Source organism: Atta colombica, unplaced genomic scaffold, assembly GCF_001594045.1.
Source record: "Atta colombica isolate Treedump-2 unplaced genomic scaffold, Acol1.0 scaffold172, whole genome shotgun sequence".
Taxonomy (NCBI): domain Eukaryota; kingdom Metazoa; phylum Arthropoda; class Insecta; order Hymenoptera; family Formicidae; genus Atta; species Atta colombica.
The window spans coordinates 61499-77197 of record NW_017259263.1 but is presented as its reverse complement, the minus strand read 5'-3'; the positions used below and the strand labels follow the sequence as shown (position 1 = coordinate 77197).

The 15699-nt window shown below is 32.7% G+C and overlaps 3 protein-coding genes across 4 annotated transcripts; 1 reads left to right on the top strand and 2 right to left on the bottom strand.

Annotated features, from left to right (window-relative positions):
• Positions 1-3340: 3340 nt before the first annotated feature.
• Positions 3341-7309, bottom strand: LOC108686293. Of its 2 annotated transcripts, none has more exons than XM_018191520.1 (7): positions 7052-7309; positions 5285-5896; positions 4369-4590; positions 4202-4268; positions 3954-4115; positions 3684-3789; positions 3341-3575 (listed from the first exon to the last, which is right to left on the bottom strand). In XM_018191520.1, the coding sequence occupies exons 1-7, from the start codon at positions 7134-7136 to the stop codon at positions 3480-3482; spliced, it is 1350 nt and encodes a 449-aa protein (XP_018047009.1). In that variant the 5' UTR covers positions 7137-7309; the 3' UTR covers positions 3341-3479. The 2 variants fall into 2 exon arrangements, with proteins under 2 accessions (XP_018047009.1, XP_018047010.1); XM_018191521.1 differs by lacking the exon at positions 7052-7309 and adding an exon at positions 6160-6267.
• A 201-nt stretch (positions 7310-7510) lies between these two features.
• On the bottom strand, positions 7511-13245 carry LOC108686291 (xenotropic and polytropic retrovirus receptor 1). The gene is made up of 11 exons (XM_018191518.1): positions 12937-13245; positions 12553-12706; positions 12213-12469; positions 11795-12056; positions 11563-11738; positions 11127-11228; positions 10746-10983; positions 10390-10584; positions 10148-10317; positions 9883-10016; positions 7511-8442 (listed from the first exon to the last, which is right to left on the bottom strand). Exons 1-11 carry the CDS (start codon positions 13003-13005, stop codon positions 8205-8207), a joined length of 1995 nt encoding a protein of 664 aa, XP_018047007.1. The 5' UTR covers positions 13006-13245; the 3' UTR covers positions 7511-8204.
• A 195-nt stretch (positions 13246-13440) lies between these two features.
• LOC108686292 (methyltransferase-like protein 17, mitochondrial) lies at positions 13441-15679 on the top strand. The gene is made up of 9 exons (XM_018191519.1): positions 13441-13563; positions 13654-13807; positions 13897-14290; positions 14400-14553; positions 14635-14778; positions 14856-14942; positions 15046-15184; positions 15344-15482; positions 15542-15679. Exons 1-9 carry the CDS (start codon positions 13507-13509, stop codon positions 15675-15677), a joined length of 1404 nt encoding a protein of 467 aa, XP_018047008.1. The 5' UTR covers positions 13441-13506; the 3' UTR covers positions 15678-15679.
• The last annotated feature ends 20 nt before the right edge of the window (positions 15680-15699 follow it).

The following is a 15699-nucleotide window of genomic DNA, read 5'->3' as shown; positions in this document are numbered from 1 at the left end:
CTCGGAATCTGCGCGAATCTGTAGCCGCGATGTTTGACACCATTTGACACTGTCCGACGTCCGGACGTCAATCGGACGTCGTTTCTCCAAGTTTCTTTCTTCAACAACGGTCCGTAACGACAAGACACGTAATGATTTCGTAATGTAGACGACACGTAATATGTTACGGAAACGGTCAATAGCAACGAGAGAAGCGTACAACAAACAGTCTAATGCAGCTTATACAGCAGCGTTCTGCGTTCATCCAGTGTTGACGAAACAGAGCCGAGTCAGCCGAGAACGCCGAGAACTGCCGAACTGCCGAAAGCTATTTCGCGATCATGCGCAAGCGGGGACGAGTAGACGTTAATCCCTTCCCCGTTGCAATTTGCACTTTCAAATATCCGGGACTGTCTGGAGCTCGGAATGGCTGGGAATGGCTCGGATCCGGGATCGAGCTCGAAAACCATTTTCCTTTGTTCCCGTTTATTCCTCTTTATTTCGCACTTGAAACTGGTTCAACATTAGACTGATTAGACGAGTCACGCGAACCGATCGCAAGTTTGCTATGACAATTTGAAGCGTTAATGGAAAAATGCAAGCTCCAGATTGGCTGTCGCAACAATCTTGCGGATCGGCTTGCGTCATTTAATGTAAAACCAGTTTAACGCGCAACATATTTGAAGATAGACACTTTATAAAATAAACAATTTATTAATAAAATAATAATACATTTATCTATAACTTGCATCTGTCTTTTTACGCTAGCTTTTGATTAGTAAGAGTGAAAATAATATATCTCGTGTAATTCGTGTACAATTTATAAGTAGACGGACGTTGCAAGGTATAAGATTATAATTTCAATTATGCGATTAAGTTTAATTCAATCGACAAATAATTCTCTACTTCCCGGGGTATAGATATAATATAATGCACACAATCATGCTACAAATTCGCTATACGCCAATAGTCTATTTGTACGCAGGTTGTCTTTTCATTAGTGTTCTCTGCTTATACGTTTAATGTATTCGTGTAATAATATATGTCATAGACCGATATCCATAGTCAGATCTTATATTCAAGACAGTCTTAAATACAGTCTTAAAAAGTCACGAACTAATCAGAGGATCATATTAGTGTCTTAAAACATTACTTAAAACGATCTTGAAATAAGAACAGACTGAATACTGGCCATAGTGTCAGCATAAGACTAGAAACATATAACATATTCATGCTTTAACTTATCATCACACTTATCAGCTAAAGTACATTAATCGCTTAATAATGTACTAGATAGCGGGAAAAGGAAGAATTCTTTATACCACTTAGAGATCTTATGTCACATGCCTGTATTGTTAGCGTAAACGGCGGATAGAGAAGGATTTTGTAATAGCTACAACGCAAAACGGGGAGAGCCGGTACACCACACGATATACCTCCCATTAGTTCTCTGCATTTAAATCCTCGCATTAAATAGACATTTAACATTTTCGTTAAAATAAATAGTAGCTTTGCATTTGATTGACTTAAGATTAATAGCGATTAGATTCCTTTTACATGACTAATAATGATCATTATCAATAGAAAAATAAAATATATTGTCTTTTTAAGCCAACAAATGTTACGCGTGTGTATATGTGTCTGTACGTGTACGTGTGTGTTTGTATATATCTATCGGCAACTGTCGAAAGAGAACAGTTTTTTCGCAGCAAGCACATTTCCGTAATTATAATTCGTAAAGAAACGCTGCATTTCTGGGGATGGAAAACTTGACAACTTAATTTGTATATTTGCACGGCTCATGCTATTGACTTTCTTGTATCACATAAAGCAGAAGATAATTTGGGACTGTTACTTTAGATTAGAATAAACAAAATGCACAATAATATACTTTATATCGCTTTATATACTTTCAAATAATTTTCTCTTCAGTCCGAATGAAACTACTTAGTATTATTACTTAGCACATTACAAGCAATCGTAAAATAATTAATAAGAAGCTTGAAATTTCTAATTAATTTTTTTTTTGGAAGAGAAACTTTTATAACATGATTCCAATAAAACATATCGTTATTTATAAACGAGCTTGCCAGAAATTAGTTATCTTATTTAATCTATCTAGAAATAGTACAACACAAACTTAAACCATATTGTTTGTCACAATCTCATTGCAATTTTAAAAGAAAATATTTGCAATGATAAAAATCCGACGTATAGCATTCTATTCCCCATGTGTGTAAAACGGATACGTTCTACACTGTTTAGTGTAGTATTTATGCTTGTATACCCTAAGACAGATGTATAAGAGTTAAGATTTTGTGAAATATAATCGTGTAATTATACAATAATATTGTATATAACTTTCCATATATATCCGACCAATACTAAACAGATTCGAATAATCGTGGACCGTCCTAAATTAACAATCATAATTCTTTTTTTTTTCAAGGGAGTATAATTTCGGACGATAGACTTTGGTATACCATTGCTCAAGCAGCACGCATATCCGATGATCGCGCGCGCGATCGTATATATATATCTGTCAAGTGTTCACCAGATATTCGAGCTGTATGTGCAACCGGGTGTCGAGTTATAGAAAAATAATTGCGACAATCGTGCGGCAACTGCTCCTACTATGAAAGTACAAACTAGTATGTCGCGATATTAGAAAACTGGGTGTTCTCGCATAGACACGGTTTTGATCGATAATTCACTCCTCATCAGATTCCGTTTCTTCCGCTCATAAAATCGTAAAAAAAAAAAAAAACAATGACTGCGTTCAGCAGAGAAAGTTGTTTAGGGAGCACTTCGCATTAATTGAATTATATTTTTATATTTTGAGTTGAGGTAGAACCATTTCTCTAGATCTAAAAATATAATCCAATTAATACAAAGTGTTTATTAAGCTGCTTTTTCTGTTTTTGTTGAACGCAGCCAAATATAACATTTCACAAAATTGACGTCGCCTTCATGTGTGTTATTGGAAAAAAGACGATATAAATTCTATCATCTTCTTTTACAATATATTTCTTGTAATATAACTTAAAAAACTGGTGTTTTTTAGGGTTGAACTTCCTTGAAGAAGCACCATCGGCATTTCGTAAGATCAATTCGACGATGTGATCCAATTCGACAAATCGCAGGTATTAAATCCATCTGCATAAAACGCGCACTTATTGATTCGTTTTTGTCGTGCTCCAATTTCATTTACTATATAAACGTTTCTGTTCTTTTACTTCCAGAACGAAAAATGACATCGGTCGTTTTGGTACCGTTTGGTTCGGTCGAACCGAAGTCTCTTCTTTCTCTTCCAGTCATCAAAACATGTCGCTTCTCTTTTTCTCTCTTTCTCATCGCGCCATATATAAATATTAAAGTTGTATACACTCAATATAATAGATAAACGTTTTCGATATGATATATTAACAGTGAGCTAAGCACCGGGAAAGATTTTTTCAGATCGCGCGCGTACGGTTTTTATTTTTTCTACTTTATTGAAACTATATGTGGTCCTCTTCTTTGTTGCTCTGCGTCGCTGGCGTCGCCGGAGTAGGATCGTCATGGAACATCGGGTTCTTCACTTCCATCTCGCCCGTCTTTAACAAAATATCGAAAGCTACTCTTAAGATAATATTCAAAATTGGGACAAACATTTAAGATTCTGAGTTCTGAGACAGAAATTATGATTTCTATACGATACTCACAGATGCAAGTCCTGGGCATTCGTAAACGGTATAGTCACCCTCTTCATTCTCTTCATCGCTCTCCGCTTCCGAAAGAGAACCCGGATCCCTCGTTGCAGAAGTACGACTGCAGCAGATATTTGTTAAACATTACTTTCAAAATAATATTCCCCTATTTCTAAGATTTTTATGAAATGATGGATATCATCGAGAGATATATGTTTATTTTTTAGCAATTATATTAAATATTATAGATTATCTTAAGAATGACTACATCTAAATTAAACTCACTTTTCCATGGCAATAATTTGTTGTTTCTGATGTTGAAAATGATACATCTGAGCAGACTGGGCGAGCCTTTGATCACCGGAAGGCGATACATCTTTATTCGGTCCCGTCACACCGTAAGCAGGATACTCTATGTCCGCCGCAGCTTTCGCGCCGCGTTGTAATCTGAAAAATATAATCCCGCAAAAAGAAAATGAAACGCGTGATGTTGTAAAGCAAGCTAAGCGATGAATTATTGTAATCAGCATTACCTGCACCACGTTAAACTAATCAATACTAAAGCAAACATCGCAGCTGCACTGCAACCGGCCACAATGGCTGAAAATACATACGAAATATCACGTTGAATCGCATTAATTGACAAAATCTGATAATTCTTTTACAATCAACAAATTCTTATTTCGTTTTAGTTGCTTACCAATAAAATAAATGTCATTATTGAAGTCCTGATTTATGGGCACGCTCACCGGACGACGTCCCGCAAGTCTATCCGGTTCCGGCACGTCGAAACTTGCGGTTAAATCCGTCTCCTGCTTGATATTCCGCATGTCATCTTCATGTTTTACTAATGTTCGCTCTTTATTTGCAGTTTTCTCCTCCTTCAAAGTCATCCTTGAATTGTCTTGCCAATCTATATCATCTATGAGTTGCACAAAAAAGGAAAGGTGTAATGCCATTTATAGTTTTTAAGAAAAAACAAAGAATAAAGACAGTTGACAGGAACTGTACTTGTCAACAGGTCAAAGTGATTTAAAAAGGAAGAGTTTAAAAAAAGAATGGATTAAATATAAAGCAAAGTAATTATTGATGCTTGTATAGTCTGACGTAATTTAAGACTCCCTTCCAAGACTCTTAATAATAATGTTAATGTGTAAAGGATAATGTTCTCAAATTCGATTTCGTTTCGAAAAAAAATTATCGTGTAAGAAAAATTAATTGTAAATAAAAAATGAAATAATAATGAAATAAAAATGAATAATAATGAAATAATTTGAATACATCAGAAATCTTGAGATTTTTTAAAAGAAAAAAATAAGAAAATGTATTTAAAAAATAATATTTTTTTTAAAGTTGATATTTCTTTCATATTGAATACACATAAAAAAAGTTAAATAATTTCTTACTTATTTTTCGTTTTGCTCAATTATTATATATTTTTTAAAATTAAAATATCAAAAAGTTCTTGTCTAATTTTTCAAAGAAATATGGAATATTGTATGTTGATAGATAAAAATTTAATAAATCTTGTATCCTTTTTAGAGTTATGGGCATCAAAATTAAAAGCATTACTCTAAAGAATCCCAATGAAATCAATGGAACAAAGGAATATTCACCTGATGAAAATGATTCCTCGCCGTAATATCTGGGATCATTCGGTTTCACCGCAAACGGATGCTTCTCCTTGAAATTCGAGTCATCGAATTTATACGTGAATTCTGGTTCGGTCGCTTCCGATGCAGCTGCCGTTGCTGAACGTATAAGTGCTGCTTCCATTCCGCCCTCATGATGGAACGTTTCAATTTCGTCTATGTACTTTTTTTGGAAAGAGTCTAATGTGGACTCCATTGGATCTCTGTTCACATCGAAAATTTTCCCGTACCCGAGATTTTTGGAGAAATGGCCATCGTTTTCATTCGGCTGTTTCTCTTCGGAATAAATCGGACGCTTGCGATCTAGATTGAAATAAGATGAAAGGTACTCCGGTTCCGTAATTTGATTCTGACGATAAAAATGCGTCAACCATTCTAAGAAATCCTTTCTATCGGACAGAAGTTTTAAAAGGACTTCGCGCTCCTCCTGATGGTCCAGCAGACTGTTGTGTTTCTTGTACATTGACGACAAGAACGTAGGCAGGTGCGACCGATGAAGACGCTGCTGAAGACGATGCGCCTCCAGATAACGGGCTAACTTCAGTGCAACATCCTCTGACGTTTCCGGAAGCGCATCTATGTAATGTCAGTTTGAGAAAATAGAAAGTGTATATTTCCGCATTCATCGATTCATACAATCTTCTAATTATCAGCTTTATTTCATAATACGTCAAATTTTAATTCTAACATAAAACTCGCCTTCGGTATCAAATGAGAGATGAAAGTTTTAATATATTAACAAATTAGCTTTAATCCAATAAATATTATGAACTAAAACGTGAATAGCGAAGGTTAAATTGAAGTATGTAACTTGAAATTATTATCACCGAGTTTCCTACCGCTTTTGTTATATATGTAATCGGGTTTCCTGTAGCCAACGATACGCTGGTATTCTACGATAACACTGCTCCAGTATAATCATTCGTAGGCTAGTTAAATCTTTTTAAGTATGTTTGTGTGTTACGTATACATAAAATTTTACGCTTTATATAAATCATATTATATGTCAATTGATCATAAGAATTGGAGCAAACTGTAATCGCATCACAAACAATCGCGCAATTTACTCTTGACCTTCAAATCTTAATTACGCTTCGAGGACAGAAAATACTATAAACGATCAACGGATTATCCGTTCATTATTCTCGTTTATGCAATGTATCATAAGAGGATGGAATCTTTCGATATTGTTGTATAATACGAATTATATAATACGTTTTTTGTACTACATATGTTCGAGAAATTTGAATTGTACTAAATTTTTATTTAAAAGGATCGAAAAGAAGTAAGATTCTAAAATCATCTCATATTATTTCGAATAATATTTCTCGATGGTAAAAAAAATATTCTTAATGATAAAGGGGTCACAAGACGATGATAGTTTATCATAAAAATGATAATAGTTGTTTTTATTTTGTTTCTTTAAACTTATGAATTGATACTGTTATAGAAACAATTTTTTAGATATATATGCTGTTTAAAAAACCTAGATCATCTTAATACCGTTAAAACATTCTTTGCTCCTTAACATATTTTTTTCTTTGCGAATTGATTAAGTAAATATATTTTTATTGTGCGAAACAATCGATTATATTTTAACATTTAATTAATCAATTCTTACTAATTAAAAATAAAATATGACATATTTTCAAAGAGTTACAAGTGGGTCTTCTTTGTGTCATTCCCCCTGGAAACGTTGCCTCCTAAGGCCGTAGACTCTATCTTACTCACCCCGATAAAAGCTGAGCTCGCCAGTGGACCAGCTCAACAGGAGCGGCATTAACGTCAGCCAAGTGCAGCCCCGTTGAAGGAGCATCCTCTCGTCGTCGTCGTCACTGCTGTTGGTCGGCTGCTGAGGGCCCTGCACAGGTCTTATCGTTTCTCTATTCGCGTCTCCATATGCGAGAGAGCACGTCACTTCATTCAGGGCGGACAGCGAGCTTGCGCGATTAGTGCGGCTTCGCAATCAATAACGACCACCACACCGACTTTCACCCTCCCACACCAGTTTCGTCTTGTTCCGACGTTGCGCGAGTACTCTGCACCGCGTTCCTCGAGGACGCGCTTTTCCTCCTCTTCCGCCTCCTCTTTCTCCTTCTATTGTCGTATATTGCGCCGGCGATTAACATGGACGCATTAGGTGTCATTAAGCAGCTGCCATGTATCCCCACTACTCTGCACACCCGCATCCGCACATGTGAGGATTTGTTCCGTTTACAAGATTGCTGTGGTTCCGATTCATTTTGCCCGGACGTTCACCCTTTAATTCATCCATTGAATATCGGTAGAATAGAAACGTTTCTCTGAGTTCATATACTTGGTAACGCAAAGTTTGTTAACTGTATATTTCAATGATGCTGATGGACCTGTTATGCTCCAGAACTATTGAAAGTAAAAAATATTGTCAAATATTAATGATAAGGACGAGGCATTTTTTAAATTTATATTTTGGATTTAAATGTAATAAGGAAATGATACGTGCCTATGTCGTTCTTAAAACACAACGTTTCATTTCGTAACAATTATTTATTTAATCGAGATACAGATAATCGAAATAAAAATCATCACATCAGTCCTTAATGTTTTTGATAAGGTCTCATCCTTTTGATTCCTTTGATTGTGTTTTTAAATTATATCAATTCACTATTTATTTACAGATAGTCGTAATCTTTAATCACATCGATGAACTAACATCTAATTAACATATCACATAAATGATGATTCGACATCTTATATCCAAAGAATGCCAAAATTCTCATATTTTTATATTCTCTGCTTTTATCAATTTGATTATTCATCATAATTGTAAACAAAATAATAAGGCGGTACAAAAAAATCAATTTAGTTATAAATTTAACTATGCCAAATCGATAATCACACCGCCTTAATTATTGTCCAACAGAGACTCGTCCGTTACGAGCAATCGAATCGGCTTGCGTTTTTCCTCTATATTTTGCTTTCGCCTGCGATTTATTACGCCGTCGGAAGCATCCATCATTCGTAATATTTGTGTTTGGTCCGAGCAGTCCACTGGTGCAACCGAGATATCCCGTACTGCTCTAAACTTGCCACAATTGTTCAAATGCTCGTTTTCTAAGCGGAAGAAGTTCCACACGAAACGTCTATCAAGAAAACATATAAATTACGCGATGACCCAGTTTTTTTAATCATCGTAATAATAATAATAATAATAATATATATGTATATATTATTACATATAATATATACATATAATATATACAATATATAATATGTATTGCAGAGTTTGTAATATATATTTACAAAAACTTCATATAAAATTCACTATGAACGCCCTGAAAATTTTTCTCATAATTTTTAAACGAATTGGAACATTTTTCAGAAATACTCAGAAATATGTGAAAAGTTTACATCTTCTCTCAGAATTTTTCATACAACTGAATTCTGAAATATTCTGAAATTTCTCATTCCATAAAAAATATTTTCAAAATTTTTTCAGATTTTTATAACATTTCATCAGAAATTGTACTTATTAAAAAAATCTTAGAAATCTTATGATATTTCATAATTAACATATACGAAAAATTCTGAAAAAAGAAATAGATTCTCTGACAAATGTTCCAATTCGTATAAGAAATGTGAGAAAGTTATAAAATTATATAGAAATTCTGAAAAATTATAAAGAGATTCTGAAAAAATTATATAAAAAATTCTGAAAAAAATGTTTACCAGGGCGTGCAAACAATTGCATAATGAAACGTCGTGCATTCAATCAAACAATATTGTACAGTAAAAAAAATGTAATAGTATTTTTGAAATTAAACAATAAACAAAAAATATATATAATATATAAACATAAGTAAAAAATTAAAATAAAGAGACAAATTTACAACGTATCAGATTGTGATCATGGGTCTCCACTAATCCAGCATTGTTATCGTTCTCGTTTACACTATCCATCAGATGGATTACTTCATCGCGTCTGGGCCCTATGGAGATATCACGCACCGCTCGGAACTTGCCTACGTTGTATAGATGCTCGTTCTCCAGTCGAAAGTAATTCCACACGAACCTTCTAGCGACTTATTAGTAAGGCACATTGATAAGCGATTAGATTAGTCAGTCTATCGTCGATTAAGTCATTGCTTTTAACTTTTGACAATCAATTATTTCGTTGCAAACGACATTATCGTAGGATTACTGAAGATAATTTTGAGCGCGAATAATTGATTCTTAATTACATGTTAATAATTACAATTTAAATTTAAAAATAACTTTTTTCTTTAATTTATTAATTTAATTTTTTATTTATAAATTGTGGGAATAAAGTTTAAACAATTCATTTTCAAGTTCATATATAATGTTTTTGAGTTTTGCTTTTAAAGTGTTAAGACATTTAAGAATTATGTGCGTATAAAGTGCGTGCAAATCATAAACTTAAATATTAACATTTTATTAAGCATAATAAAACAACGATAAAAATCGACGATTTGCAATGATTGAGCTAGTACAACTATTTTTCAATCTTAATATATTCTCTACGTGCATTCAATATTAAAATACGAATAAAAACATATATTTACCTGAAAACTTCTAACGGGGCAACTATAGAAACCATAAGATCCGCGTGAATATAACCCATTTCTGTTAGAGACAAAGAAAATGCCCATCCAAATCGCAAGATAAAATCTTCAACCATTGCAAAGTAGTAATAATACTGTAAAATAGAAATGCAGAATGAGCTGTGATGAATTATTAATTAAATAAACAGTTAATACGTTGGTTGTCATTAATATTATTAATATCTGTGCGTATAATATAATAGAATTTAATATGGAAAAAACATACAGGTGATGAATAAACTATCTCTTCTCTGAGAAACTTATTTTCTCCAGCATTGCTATCGAAAAGACCCCAATCCAATTTTACATCCCAAGTATACGTAAAACAGGAACTCACTACACTGACTGTCAGCCATAAGTAAAAGTAGGGATTCTCAGTAGACAGTGCGTAATATTCTATTTAATAGTACAACTAATTGAGTTAAAAAATAGACAATACTTAATTCATTATCTAAGCGAAGTACTTACTCTTATTTGTTAAATGCAAATAAGCGAAAATAACCACAAAGAAGCTTGTTGCATACTTGACCGCATTTAAGAGATGTGGAAAGATCTCTTTCGTATCTCGATAACGTCTGAGACATTGTGCAAATCGAAACCACGCCGGTAAACACACCACAAACGGTCTCATCGATAGTTCACGCACTATACAGGTGTCTGTATCTATTCAAAAAAGAGAAATATGGATGCATTAGATATTGAATATCGATTAGAGATATAAATACAAATATAAAATAAAGAGGAGGAAATTCATAGTATGAAAAAATTATGTACAATAACTAGTGTAGCATAAATTCGTCGCATCTATATAATTAATTACTGACCTGTAACGTCGGTCCAAGAAGAATTCTGAATATAGAAACAGACAAAATATTGAAAATCTAGAAAGACCGTATGAAGAGAATTGAGTTGATCAGCGAGCCAAAAATCCGCGAATCCCACATAAAAGAATGGTGCGCAAAAGACACGACCTAGAACGCGCAGCGTCCAAAATCTTGCCTCGTATCGTAAAGTCTTGGTAGGATTGAATAAAAATAGTGCCAATAGTACATAAAACAGCAACTATAAAAAACTACAATTAATTCCTTGAGAATTGTTTACACTATGAAGAATTAATTATTCGTCATTTAAAATTTTTCACAATACTCTTAAAATAAATATTTTAGAGATGACACACATTTATATAGAAATATACGTGATCTTACTGGTTGAACAAACGGTGGTATACCCAACGTATCGCTATATAGAAAACCCAAAATAGACATGGACCAAACTAGACCGAGTATGGTTGCCATTTCAATGATATGCTGAAATTACAATAATGAATTTCACGACATCAATAATCTATTTTTAATTATAAGATGTTAATTTACAAAATAATTTCAATTAAAATTAATATATAAGATAAAAGTGAACAAAGCACGACAAACATCATAGTTAGTAATAAGTTAAGTAATAATTTACTAGTTAGTAATAATTTAAATTTTGTTTATGTTTAGTTATGAGAAGACATATATTTATTAATAATATAAGAACTATTTAAAATTCTGTACAACTAATTGATAAATCCTATTTTAAAATTAATATTATCTTTTTTACTATAACTGTAATCTAAAATATTGATTTTATCTGTCATAAAACCTGTTCTGACAAATGATTGCGTGGATCAAGTTCGAATATCAGCACATGGTTTACGCCAGAAGATCTCCAGCCATAAACATTGATTCCCATCAAAAAAAGGAATTCTATCATAAGAAGTGGCCCACGATAAATTCGACATAATACCTTCCAGTTTTCCTTCTTTTTATATCGCATAGCTGAAAAATTAAAGTCAATGTAATGCAAATAAAAGGGAAAAAATTTTCATTCTTACCGGATAATATCACAGCAATAAAAAGTATGACAAAAGCACCGGAAAAAAGACCGACTTTAAATGTAATCCAAGGAGAGAGCTGTTCTCCGAGTGGAGGTACTCTGAGCCGTTTCATGGCTCTTTGACGATCGCCATGTTCCAGATCTCGAGTGACTACAGCCTCGGTCTCTGCAATCAATCTATCTATATCCTTCCGTGTATGGAAAATCGCCGTATCAACATGTTCTGCACGCCATTTGCTACCAAAGTCTACATTCAAAAGCTACAAAATATCATTACTTTATACATATCTCTTCATATATCTTACTTACTTACTTGTGTTTCTCAAACATACACAAATTCATAATTTTTTTTTATTCTGCATTTAAATTAATTGTATACATAAATTGCAAACATAAAGTTAAATAAATCTACATACTTTGTCATGTTTCTTCAAAATTTTTCGGAATCCAGTAAAATTCAAGTCTTGGTAATTTTGAAGTAGAATAAGAAAAAGATAGAATTCAGAAAAGGCTAATTTTAACTCTTGAAGTTTGCGTGCCGATACTGGCTTTTTGTGAAGGATGTGACTGCGATAGCGTGCCTTACGACTTTGGGCATCCTCAGAAACTGATAAAATCTCACTTAGTTCGTTGTTAAGTGTGGCAAATCTACGTGTAGCTTCTGCTAATTTTTCTGAAAACAGAACATGCTTTTCATTTTGTACTTAAATAGCTATTATGTTAGATAAAAGTATTTCAAATGTCAATTGATCTTACCAGAATAGAAGGTATTTATTTTTGTCAGTTCCTTATCACAATAATGGAAAAACTTCTCATCAAACTTGCTGTAGAAGCTATCTAAAACATATGGTTCGCTTACATCTGCGGATGGAGCCTGCTCTACTGCAGCATATAGCAGAGCCTTCATTTCCTGTGTATAATTACATGACATAAAGTATTATGTAAATTTCTTGCAATTAGTTGATACAAATAAATCTTAAAGTACAGGAAAAGAGAAAAGTAAAATAAAGATTGCAATCGCTTAAATAACAAAAATAATTAATATTGTATATAAAAAATATACAAAAGATACATGTACAAAAATAAAATGGAATGTAAAAGAAAAATATATATATAGAATTTTTAATATTGAAAGCACACCTCATAGTTGATATACTGTTTTCTCCATTCTGGTGTGATGTGAGCGCTTAAATGTTCCGCGAATTTCATGGTGAGGAAGAAAAGGTAGAAGAGGAAGAAGAAGACGTCGTGTCAACGATTACACGACGAATCTACGTAAACAGGATACTTGAATTGACATATACTCATCAAGATCGTATTGAATTATTTTTAAAGCCCTAGATTCGTCAGGCAACGCATATTTCGCAGATATTGTGTACTTGTAGGTTATGTCGCGTCATAACCTATTTCGCGTGATTTCTTTACAAAACTGGCGCAATAACCGAGACTTTTTCGCAGCGTTGTTATAAGATATTACAAATTATTTTTATATACACCGTTGTGTTCTGTATTTAAAAATGAAGAAAATTTCTTGTGAAGGTTACGACACATAGTAAACAATTTGTGATTCACGTGTATCATATATTGTACATAAATTTTAAAATATTTTCTCTTGTTTTCATACAATACATTCAAGTATTTTGATGAGAAATATGCTGAGGAACGTAAACTGATTGTTAGATCATAAACGTAATTCTTTTAAGTGTAAATATGGTAAAGTTAATTGTACTAAGAGTGCGTTGCATAAAATTTACATCTTTACGATATGTAAGTATGATATGACGTCTATAAATTGAATTTATATATATTTAAAAGAATTTACATGATAATTTACATGATAATGAGATCTGTCTTCAGTTTTCAGCAAAACCAAAAGTTGTACTTAGTGATACAGTATTTACTTCAGTCTCTAATAATGAAATCAAATATAGGCATCATCCAGGTGTTGTTATTCCTAGAACACCAGTGTTTCCACAATGGGCAATAAAAGAAATACAAAGTATTTTAAAAGGTATAAATTATACACATTTAGTTCTTACATTTAAAATATTTATAGAATATTTTGTGATTAATTATTACTTTGTAATACTATGCTTTTAGAGAGACAAATAGTCTTGAAAAAAATTAAAGAGAATACAAAGAAATTAATACATCACTTGAATAAACGTCATCCACCATTAGAACAACATGAGTTACCAGCAAAATTTCAGAAAGTAGAAAAGCGTTTGAATATTAATAATCATGATAAAAAGATATCGATAGAGGATATAGATTTCCGTAAAGATAGAAAGTCCAGGATGATTTTGAAGCAAAATATTTATAACTGGCAACCAATACACTTCGATAAACTCACTTCCCTGATGTACCTGGTCGGCAGAGGCGTTCAGAATTATGCGGTTTTGCATAAAATTTTCAACGAAATTAAATTTCGCGACACGGATTTCAGACCTCAAACATTGTTTGACTTTGGTTCTGGTGTTGGCACAGTCATGTGGTAAATATAAAAGTGAACTATATTAGTATGTTGATGTAAAAAACCTAGAATATTTAATATAAGATTGATTAATATAACATTAAGGAATCTTTTTTTTTTTATTCTATAGGGCAGCTTCTGAGATCTGGTCAAAAACGTTAAAAGAATACTTTTGTGTTGAAGTATCGGAATTCATGATTGAATTGTCAGAAAGATTAGCGGAAGCTGCCGAGCCAAAGATCAAAGAAGTTTTTCATCGTCAATATTTTCCTATCTCGACGAATGTAAGAGTAATATGAAATATTATACACATTAAAGTTTTTGTTCAAAAAATATATAATTTGATATATCTCTGTTATTTTTAGCGAACATATGATATCGTAGTGAGCGCGTACACTTTGTTTGAATTACCGGGTATGGAATCACGTATTAATACAATATTAAACCTTTGGGCAAAGACTAACAACTACCTGATTATTGTAGAAGAAGGAACCAATGCAGGTTTCAAAGTAGGCATATTCAATATAATTTTACTTTCTATATATATTTTGTAAAATTCTCATCTTTGTTCCTTTTTTTTTGAAAGCTAGTAAATGAAGCACGAGATTTCGTTCTCAAATACGCAAATTCGAAACGTAGACAAGAAACGCAATTTGCTCATGTTTTCTCACCTGTAAGTATTTATTAGATAAGAAATCCGAACGTGATTGAGTGTAATGATATTGTTGAATGCATTGATTGTCTCTTAAATCTGTTATATTATTGTTGCGATTTAGTGTCCACATGATTTGAAGTGTCCAAGATTTGCCACCGATAATACTCCCTGTAATTTAAGTGTTCTTTATCACCCATTGCAATTTTTGGGCGGTCGACAACACAAATCAGAGCTATATTCTTATGTTGTGTTAAAGAAAAGTAAGTAAGGTTGAAAAATAAAATTAACAAAAATTGTTATTTAAATCACGTCTTATAAAAGATATGATAGAAATTATATAGTGGTACTAATTATTAAGTTTTATCGAGATGTGTATATCCTTTCCAATACAAAAATACAAAATATGTTTCTTTTTACAGGTAAACGTCCTGAGAATGATGAGCAATGGCCAAGGATCGTGCGAGCTATATTAAAACGTTCTAATCACACGATCTGTCGCATGTGCACCAACAGTGGAGAACTGAAAGAGGAGATATTTACAAAATACAAGCATGGAAAGTATGTATCTATTAAATTGTGTTTGAATATACAATTATATGAAATGTTTTTATTGTCAGGCATATGTACCGTTGTGCAAGAGAGAGTGAATGGGGCGATAGATTACCTTTGCATTATGAACAACAGCAAGAAAATTTAGAAGAAACTGAAACAGTTACTAAAATAGCTACTGAAAATAAGAATAAGGAAATTTAAATGAGGAAATAAAATTGTATTA